The sequence below is a fragment of the Acinonyx jubatus genome, chromosome E3 (genome assembly GCF_027475565.1).
Source record: "Acinonyx jubatus isolate Ajub_Pintada_27869175 chromosome E3, VMU_Ajub_asm_v1.0, whole genome shotgun sequence".
Classification (NCBI taxonomy): Eukaryota; Metazoa; Chordata; class Mammalia; order Carnivora; family Felidae; genus Acinonyx; species Acinonyx jubatus.
The window spans coordinates 21959116-21969640 of record NC_069398.1 but is presented as its reverse complement, the minus strand read 5'-3'; the positions used below and the strand labels follow the sequence as shown (position 1 = coordinate 21969640).

The 10525-nt window shown below is 53.3% G+C and overlaps 1 protein-coding gene across 4 annotated transcripts in view; it reads right to left on the bottom strand.

The window, feature by feature from the left end:
* Positions 1-3845: 3845 nt before the first annotated feature.
* The window catches only part of CALN1 (calneuron 1), a 520543-nt gene continuing 513863 nt past the window's right edge, over positions 3846-10525 (bottom strand). For all 4 annotated transcript variants that reach the window (XM_053212930.1, XM_053212929.1, XM_053212931.1 and 1 more), the window contains one exon: positions 3846-9508. In XM_053212930.1, coding sequence (XP_053068905.1) covers positions 9381-9508 — 128 coding nt within the window. In that variant the 3' untranslated portion in view covers positions 3846-9380. The remainder of the gene's footprint in view (positions 9509-10525) is intronic.

Genomic DNA, 10525 nt, shown 5'->3' with positions numbered 1-10525 from the left:
CCCGCCTCCACCCTGCACACAACAATCCCCTTCTGGCCGCAGATGCCTCAGGGGCTCCCCAGCCCCCCCCAAGTTCTCTTTTCTACGACAGGGCACTTCATCCTTGGAAGAGAAGCCTGGTAGGAGGCACGGAGGGCCGGCGCTGGAGAGACCCTGATCAAGAAGAAACAAGTCTGTGTGGTTCCTGGGCCACGGGGGCTCGAACACGTGAGGATCGGGTCTGGTCCTTTGTGCCTAAAGGCCGGGAAGAGCCAAGCCTGTCCCAGGGGGTGGGCTCCTGCCTGCTCTGCCATTGCTTCTGAGAGGCAGGATTTTCTGCCTGGGGCAACCGGGAGCTGGGCCAGTTGCCCCAGATGACAGCCTGAGGCTCGCATACACGTGAGCACCTGAGAGCCTCCCCATGCCTCTACCTCCTGCTTCTTTGTCTCGTTCAAGGCTGCTTTTGTGCTCATTTTTTATAACGGCCTTATTGAGATATAATTCACACACCAGACAATTCATTCCCCCTTTCCGCTCTGTTTTCTCCTGCTGTCATCCAGATTATTAACCTCAGGGAAGACCGGGGAGGGGGAGTGTCATCTATCCCACATACACCGCTCCCACCCCTTTGCTTCCTGGCAGCCATGGCTTTGGCTTTGGGAAGGCAGGTGGGGGAAGGCCACGAAGCGCCTCCAGTTCAGGAGCCAGCGGCACCTCCCTGGGAGGGAGAGCAGAGGTCTCTGCTGCCCCACACACGTCTCTGCTGCTGTGCTTAGGACATGCGAGTTACAACTGCAACCCCAGCCTGGGAAATACTTCCCGAGAAGGCTTTACTAGGAGCATTACTGAGGGACCGCCCGGGGAGATGGCTCCCCATCCCTGGCCTGCCACTTGAGGCAGTGAACCCAAATGGTCTGAGCCAGCGTGTCCCCTTAGCACAGCCCAGAAGCTCTTCTGCATCGAGGCACCTGCCCTTCTTCCTCATCCTAGGACATTTGGATGTGAGAGAGCAGGGTTCTGGCTAGCTCTGAGCTGCAGGGCTGATTGCTGAACATCGCTCAAGCCAGAAGAGCTTTCTGGCCACACAAGTGGCCGGCACCACCAAAATTGTGGAAAAATCCCCATGGGATTCAAAGGTACGTTCATAACTTGAGGGAGAGCTTTGATTTACCAGGTCTGAGCCAATGTTCAGGCTTCACTGTCTCTGTGGTTCAGGGGTCAGAGATTTGTCATCCCACCCCACCCCCGTGGGACTTTTATCCTGCAGGACACTCCATGCTGGGGTAATTACCCCAGAAGAATACATATTCGTGACTAAATGCTCCTTGATGATAAAAAAATATATTAAAAATCAGATCAGAGAGGATAAAATCCAAGTTATTATCACTGGAATTTGCCAGAGGCCCCCTTTAGCAGAGAGAAAACCATGTGTTTTATGCCAAGAACACCCTATTTTTAGAATTTTTAAACGATAACAAATGCTTAGTGATGTTACCTTGTAAGTTGCCCCCCGAGAAGGTGTATAAAATGCAACAGTGAACAAGGGGTCTCCTGGGAGATCCTGGGAGAGTCTATTCAAATGGATACTCAGCTTGTTGCCTCAGTACAAGACATTTGGGGAAATGTGTGAAAAGTGCTTTACTTTTGAAAAGTAAAGAAAAAATAAGAGATGCCCTCATGGTTTCTGGCATCAGGAGGTCAAGGTTCTGGTCCAAACTCAAGCGGGATCTCTTAGTGTCCTTAATCAAGTCACTTAACTTTCTGGTGTTCTTCTTTTCCCTATTGATAGAAGGGAATGGGTGTCTCTTTTTATGCTAGAGAAGCTCCAATAACACTGCAAATTCCAGAAGTTTAAGGGAAAGCTATGTAATGCCTGAATGCTAACATTGGGGAAGAATTTGGCAAATGCAATCCCGAAAGGGTGACACCATTAGCTTGGGTGTCTGCAAATGTCTGCCCTGGCCAGAAGATGTTTTGTTCTTCTCACCATATGATCCATAACCAGCTTATCCCCCTTATGCCAATCATTCCCTTCCAAAGCCCGACCGTGAGGACCAGATCCCCAGCCGCTTTCCTGATCCTTGCTTCTAGGAAGAAGGTGATGCCGGACTGCCGTCCAAATGGGTCTGGTTGCCCTCCAGGGTCACAGGAGTGAATTTCGTGACAGGTTTGCAAGCCACACCACAGATAATGAACTGAATCTCTCCTCAAAAGAAAAAAAAACTTTTATTTTTTTCTATTGCATAAATAATGGTAAATTAGACTCTTTTTTTTATACAGATTATATATTTACAGACAAGTCTGGTTACAGAAAACATCTGGTAAATATGGCAGTCAGTTTTCCTTTATACACTAAGAGGACATAATAATATATACTTCATTGGATTAGTAAGTTGCATGCCAAGTTAATTTATATTAATATTTACATTTTATATAAAGATTTCCTTTTGACTAGTCTGCTGACTCCCATCACTTAATAGCAGAAATAATCATCTAACACGGAATGAGAAAAAAAAAAAAAAAAAGGAACATGAATGAGGTAAATGGGAAGACTGTGACCCAGGATTTCAGTCTGAGTGGCCCATTCTGGAAACGAGAGCTGTCAGGCTCCAGGTATACTGATCCTAGGATCCTCAGTTGTGCTCCAGTCTGCATCCAGCCACTATACTGTGCTTTGAGAAACAAGTCACGTCTCCAGTCTAATGACTCCTAGGCTCACTGACCCCACCCCTCCCATCCTCAAAAGATGACAGTTTGCCAGCCTACTGCCTGACCAGACTTTCTGGATCTGATTTCCATCCAAGGGCTCGGTCTTTGGTTAGTCCTTGGATAAACAGCTTCTTCTTGGATTTCAGAACTGGTGGTGGGGTCGGGGGGGGGGGGAGTCAAACCCCACTAAGAAGCCATTCAAGGACCCCTGAAACCAGATTTCCAGGTCAGAAAGGAGGAATATTCTTTGATTTTCTTTGGGGAGAGCCGAGAGACCCTGGCTTGTGTAAGATTCTACCAGGAGCCGAGAGGACCCTTTCCTTTCCGGACCAATCTGGGTCTTTCCAGGGAAGGTCAGTAGGGCTTCTATGAAAACAAGCTTATGTGAAAATCTCAGTCCAATTCAGGTAGAGGTAAAGGGACAGAAACCTAGGATGTTATGTTGTCATGGGGCAGAAGGGCTAGGGATTTTATGCGTCCAGCGGTCACTCTTGTCCTGCCCTCCACCCCTCACCAGGGTCGGTGTTTCCAAAGCAGGCACCTGTGCTCAGCATCCCTCAGCCTCCAAGAGACCATCCCACAGCGGCTGGTCTCCCCAGACTGCTAATCTCATTCCTGACTATCGTGAGAGACGGTGACTCTCTCCCTTCCGCAGTGTTAGGAATAATTGCAAACCATTATCACATATACCGGAATGGCCAGGAAAAAAAAAAAAAAAAGAAAAGAAAAAAGAAATGACCAGAAGTTGTGCTCTTTATTCAGTAGCTTCTAGTTAGGCTTTCTCAGATGGAGAGACACCCACTTTGTCCTGGGATCTGGCTTTCTTTCACTCTACTGATCCCGGAATTCTCATGCCCGTGATCTGCCATCAAGTGATCAAATCCCCTTACTTTTCACCCTGGCTAAGCCCATCTTTGATGTTCCCTTGAGTCAGCAAGACCTTAGGGCGTCAACAAAACCTCTTACTTGCAACACACCACGCATTTGACGGAAACCAATTTGCATTGTTTCACCTACAGACAACGGACACCAAAAGAGATCCTTTATTACAACTGCCTCTTGGGACCCGTGTGAGAAAAGAAACCGCCAGTCCCCAGTTCATGCGGGAATCCGGCCCCTCTCAACCCTAGGCATCATCTTGACTTGTTTCAGACAGACAGAGTCACGATGGGCGGGCTCTTCTGGTTTCCCTTTCCTTTTGCTTTAGCGATGAGAGAGCTGAGGCCAGGAAGGGAACGTCACTCAAATGATCGGGCTGGTGGGCGGCCGAAGCACGTGAGGTCCTGCACGCGATCGTGCTCCCTTACGTCTGGCTCTACCCTCTGCTCTCCTGGCCTCAGTTCAACAGGTCTGAGCCCAGACACAATGCCCCCCGGGGGGGAGGCATTTTGAGCTTGGCAGATGTCCCATCCCCCAAGGAAAGACGAGCTACGGCCTCCACTTGACGTCTGCCACCACCCGTGTCACTGGGGTCAGGTTGATGGGCAGCCCCGTGGCACTCAGTCCCCCGCAGGCCACAGATTCAGGGAAAGCGTCCAGAGACCAGCCTCTGCAGCCCTTCACAATCTTCCTTTTTCTCTCACAGGTCCAGTGATGCAGCAACACCACCCTTGAAGTTTTCATTCCCTGGAATATTCCTTCCTAATTAGCCTCCTCCTCTACTCCCCTGGAAAATCCCAGCCCTGCAGCCCTTTCACTCGGACAATAACTTCTAACATTGTGAGAAGCACTGTTTTGAAAGCCAACCCATCAAGCTCAAGGAAAAGAGGTGGATGAGGGCTCCACCCACCATGGGTGTTGAACCGATTAAGCTACCCAAAGTCGGGGCAGGCAGGGGGCAGGGGGCTGGGCGAGTCTTTTCCGGGTCCAGAGGGCTGTCTTATGGGACTGGCAAAACCTGATTCTTTGCGGCTATTACCTCAAGCCAACGGAATCAAATTAATTTTGCCGTGAAGACTTTCCGAGCTTTGTCACCGCGTCCCTTGAGACCATAGAAAGAGGGTCCCAAAACCAGTATAAAGTAGAAACCATAGTCATGCGCTGTGGCCATGCGCATTAGCAAACGAGCACGGCAGACTAAGAGAAGTGTGTGGCTGGTGTGTGCATTTGACCTTATTCCTCCCCCAACCAAGTGTCAGTGGCAAGGCCACATAGCTGAGGACAGTCCCCTGAGTGATTTAGTCAAAGGAAGTATGAAGTGAAGCTGGACAGTTCTGACATTTAGATGGCTGTGGAGACAGGGTCCACAAGGGGCAGCCCGCCCCTCCTCCACTTTGCTAGTGGTTCAAATAATTCCACTGGAAACCCCTAGCTGCTGAAACATGTTACTTTGCTATTTCTGATGGATCTTTCCCTCCCCCCCAACCCCTTCCGGGACGGCCGAGTAATGAGGAGGTGAGGAAAGACGGCTATGGTGAGGGCTTAAGGTTCCAGACTCTTAGCCCCGTGAGGATCCCTGAAGAGGCCAATGGGAAAGTTGTGAACTCGGGTCACTGCAGACAGACGTTCTCCAGAGAGTAGTCCTCCTGGGAATACAACCGGTATGTGCCCGAGTCCGGAAGCCTAGGCTCGGCCCATCTGTATCATCGTGGCGCTATGGGAAAAGGGACTGTTCCCTGCAGTGGGGTTCCAGATCTCCCTACAACTCCGTGGAGCAGGGTGAGTAATACTATCGCCATGGGCTTTTGGAGAAACAGTGCAGTGAAATGACCCAGTCTGGTTGGGGACCTCCAGCTGGGAGGAGCAGAGCTCAGCAGCGACCGCGACCATGGAGAGAAAATGGCACAGCAGAAACAGGGTTTCATGACATGTAGCCACACACGTGGCCAGGCCAGCCAACCCCAGGACCTGTGCTTGGCCATCACACCCTCCCTCTTCAGTCATGGTCCCGGGGAGGCTGCCAGCTACAAGCTAAAAGCAAAACTCGCTTTGATTTATAACCTGAGTCTGAACTGAAGCCTAGAGAAGGCATTTAGAATGAACGAGAAATTTCCCCCTCCCAGTTCTTAGATGCATCACTTAACGATTCTCTGCATGGGAGGTGAGGGGCATGACCCTCAGCATGACCTTGCCAGCTTTCACTAGGTTCTCTGGCTAACCGCGACAGACCACTCGTCATGTGCGACTTGAGACGGGGGACAGGTATGGAGAAAGGACACGCCTCGCGGTACACGTCTTGTTCTCTGCAAATAAAACACCTAGAAAGTTCAGAAGCCTCTGGGCTTGCCTAAGACCCCACGTAAACCTCAGTTCACTTCAGTTCACATTTCTGGCTTGTGGGAGAGCCGTCTCAACAGGCGAACAGATGCTTTTAAAGATTGAGGCTTAAAATATTTTTTGCCTTCCAAATGACATTTCTGCCTTTTCGCCCAGATGAAGGGGTCCTTGCTCTGGGCCCTGGGAAGGGGGGGGGAGGCGGGGTGGGGAGAATACCACCCGGCTTTCAGGTAGCTCCTGTTCTCCTGAGCACATGGAAGGACGGTTTCAAAACACCAGAGAAGGCAGAGAAACCGCCAGATTTTTTTGAGAGTAATTTACCCCACCAGGGGGGATATGGGTGCCCGGAGCCCGGTGTTCTTTAAGAAAATGTTCCCTATTTTTGTGTGCCTTGGCAAACTCAGGGTGGAATGCGAGGGTTGCCATGGCAACATCACCCCCCCTCTTTTTTTTACAGATTGGTCACGTGGGACCCACGCACATTCTGGAAGCCACTTCTAATAGTTCCCATGCTGGGTCCTGTCTGGGGGCTCTGTCTGCTTCTGGAGCGATAGGAGACAGCTTTTTTGTGGGGCCAAGGAGACCAGGGTCTGCATCCCTTGTCCCCCTAGCAAAATGCATCCCCGATCATCCCTTGTGTGCTCTGGGGGGCACGTGTTCTTACAGCAAGAATGAGCCACGCTTTAACCATGAGCATCATAAGTGCTGTGTGTGGGTGGGCGGGGGGGGGGGGCACGGGGCTGAAGTAGCTGTGGAATGGACAGGACCTGGGGTGGGGCTGCAGAAAGTCAACATCTTAAGTCTTACAAAGAATCCCGACACCTCTGAAAGACTGTCCAGGCAAAGCAGCCAGGGCTAACCTCGCAGACACAAGCTCTCGCCTCCCAAAGTGTCAGGAGCGCCTCTAACTCTGGGCTGTCTCCCCACACTTCAGCTCCTGGGTGCCATGCGTGACGCCACCATGGTGGCAGGTCAATGCCAGCCCACCCCAGAGGAAAGTTCTATAGCTTCCTTTTCGTCCTCTCTCCCTGCAAGGGATGCCTGCTCCTCGAATCCCTCCTGGGTAGGATTCGCGGGGCACTGGGAGAGGAAAAGGGTCCTGTTCAGGGAGAGGATGCCGAGGCCTCGAACAGGCTGTTGGTGCCTCTCCAGAGCTCTCTTTACTCTCCACCCCTGCACAGCGGCTCATTTCTCTTCTAAGCCGCACATCCTTCGGGGACCTGGTTCTCCAGGGGGAGGCACAGAACTTGCAGCCAGCCTTTGAAGAAGCGTTGCGATCCCCTCTCACGGGGCAGCGGCCTTTGGGAGTCCTCCCGGGGTCTCTATTTAGTCTACTTTGGCTCCCCAGGAAGGCACGGCCTAGAGGTTCAGGGGGTCCTTCCCATCCAAGTCCAGTTGTGGGCGGGGGGGAAGGTAAGCCGCTTGGGGCAAAAACTAATGACGCAGTCATCTGTGTTAGTGTTCTGCGCTCGGACCTGTCCTCCTTCTGGAAGCCCATCCTGAAGGGACCGTGGGGAGTTGGGCAGGGGGAGAGAGAGGAGGCAGACGTGCACTGGGTATTGTGGCAGGGTGGAGCAGGCAAGGGGGAGAGGCAGGCTGTTGCCTTCCTTGGCCTGGAAGGAACTCCTGGTAAGACTCTGGGCATTTTCCCAGCAGGACCCTCAACCCCCAGGGCTCTCGGGAGCTCACACCTGCTCCGTACTATGGCTCAAACCCTAGTTTTACTTGTGCTCATCAGGAATATTTGTGGGCTCCCACCGTGGGGAAGTTTCTACAGCTGCCCCCAACCCCCCCCCCCCCCCAGGCTGCTGCAGGAAGTGCTTGCAGAGTCGAACTGGAAAAAGACCCTAAAAGGACAAGTCAGGTTGGAAAAGGCGGAAAGGGAGAAAACGGAGAGGGAGGGGACCCTGAGGGAGGGGTTCAGGGGAAGCCCCCCCCGCAAAACCTAGAGATGAGACATTCCGGCACCTCCATACTGGAAGACAGGGGAAAAGGGAGAGGGAAAAAGCACGTAGCTTCAGGATGCAATGGAAAGAAAGGGGCGCGACACCATTCTACTACAGAAATAAAGACCTGAGCTTGGAAAAGTGCGAAGGAAAACACGGTATGGAAAGGTTATGGGCCGATCGGACTGTGCAAGCTTGAATCAATAGCGGTGGCTGATACGGCGTCTGGGAAAAGTCGGGAAACTACAGGTTGACATGCCACTGAAGAGGGACCCTGGGCTTCGGGTCCCTCCCCCCCCCAGCGGAAGTACTGCGCAGGCAGGAGCGAATTACCTGCTGGCTGCGCTGCTTCCCGTCTCTTTGTTTCCCCGGGTGGGGGGAAAACGAGTCAGTTGCAGAATCTGACCGCTGCAAGAGGTGATGTACGTTTCCGTCTTTCCACTGTGGACCGTATTTCTCTTTTGCTCGGGGGACGACTAACAAAGCAAGTTGGAAATGGAGGAGAAGATAAGGTGCTCGAGGCCCTTCGCTGACCGAGGTCTGCTGGCACGGAGGCGGGTTCCGGCTCCGCGACTCCGGGCGAGTGGGGTGTGAGGGTCCCAGGCCCTCCCCGCACCCCCCACCCCCGAACTACCTGGCCCACCCGAAAGAGGCGGGGACGCATGTCGGAGGACGAGCTTATACCGGGAGTAAGCGATTAGGAAAGGGGGATGTCACACACGAAGGAGCCCAGTATATACGTCTGTCTACATGTCTATGTTACAGGGATGCCCACGAGAATGCTTTTTTTTTTTTCCACTAATGGCAGCACAGGTGGCAAAAGCCGGGAGAAAGGCTCTCTGCAGATTCCAAAATGCTGGTGCGCGATGGGCTCTAGGAACAGAAAGCCAAGTGCCGACGGAAACCGAGAGCTCCCTAACTCTGCCAACAAGAGTCCTCTAGAAAAGGCAGTAAGAACGGAAGCGAAGGGGTGCGGCGCTGCACCCCGCTCGATGGCTTTCCCCTCACGCCTTGGGGTGGGGGGTGGGGGGGGGCTCCACTGGGTGGAGGAAGGAAGCCCCCTCTTCCGTAGCAACCCAGCAGCCAGCCTCTTGGGACTGAGGGTTCCCGCAGCCGGGAGTCTCCAGCGGACCCCTGGGGTTGAAAGGACTGGGGGCACGGAGGTGGCCGCGGGCTGACGCCTCGCCCTTGCTCTCTTAACACCGCCAGCCTGGGTGGCCCCTGGAATCCCGGGATGGAAATGAAGTCTCTCTTCAGAGTTCCTAGGGGTGGTTGAAGCAGTCACTGGGAACTCCTGGCTATTTTATTGCATTAGGAAACAAAACCATTAAAGCATTTAAGACAGCCCTTTGGTGTCCCTGCCAAGGAGATGAAGTGAATGGGCAACACCTGTTGCACTGCAGCCTTGGGGGGGTCTTCGCCCGACCGTGCCTGGTCTGCAACCGTATCTGCTTTTGCGGAGGAACAGAGTCTGCCCGCTGGGCATGCGCATGCGCGGTGAGCTGGGCACGCAGCCCGGTGGGGGGCGGCCTACTCCATGCCGCTCCGGAGGATCTGGTTGGCCGCGATCAGCATGACGCTTATGATGAAGGCCATGGCGAAGGCGCAGATGAGGCTCTTGCGGACGCAGGTCTGCCTGTTCTGTTTCTGCGCGTGCACTGGGGTGGGGGTTGGGGTGGGGGAGCGGAGGGCAAGGAGACGCGGGGTGGGGGTGGGGGAGTGGGGAGAGGGGGGAGAGAGAAGAGAGAAATGACACAGTGAGACAGGCTGGCCTCCTCCTCGTCAACAAGCCCAGTTCTGAGGCTGAAGACGGGTCACACCGACAAGCATGCCCCGGACCATCCTCGGACACTGAACACCACGTCCTCTGGCAAACCGTGCGAAACAGTCAAAACTTGACCAGAAGCCAAGAGAGATGTGATGCTCAGAGGAGGGTACAAACTTCCGGGTGCAGTAGAGCGCCAGTGACTTTCTGCGCAAGAAGAGAAATGTAACGTTTTGGAGTTTCGCAAAAGGCACCGTCCGGGCACGGCTGTGTTGGTTTCTGCAGAACGCCGGGCTCCCATTTCTGAGGCAGCTGCTAGATTCAGATGCTTCCCTACGTATTCACGCTGGGCCGGAAAGCAACTTACCTTCCAGAATTGTTCTTGGGTGGCTGCTGGTCGGGATGACCCTAAATGACTTCTGGCATTACTTGAGTTACGCTCGCCAGGGGGGGGGTTCTAAGGAGGGGTCCCTGGGCAAGCAGCATACACATCCCTGGGAGGTTTTTAAAAAAAAAAATTTTTTTTAATGTTTATTTATTTTTGAAGGAGAGAGAGACAGAACATGAGCGGGGGAAGAGCAGAGAGAGAGAGGGAGACACAGATCCAAAGCAGGCCCCAGGCTCCGAGCTGTCGGCACAGAGCCCGCCGTGGGGCTCGAACTCACGAACCGCGAGATCATGACCTGAGCCGAAGTCGGAGGCTTAACCGACTGAGCCGCCCAGGCACCCCCATCCCTGGGAGCTTACTGAAAATGCAGGTGCTCATGCTGGACCCCACGCCCAGTCTACCGAATCAGAAACTCCAGGGATGGGGCCAGAGATCTGTGTTTAACCAGGTGATTTCGGTGAAGTCCACATGCTGTGTGGACAGGACCGGTGGGAACCCAGGAGAGAGTCACAAAGCTCTGTC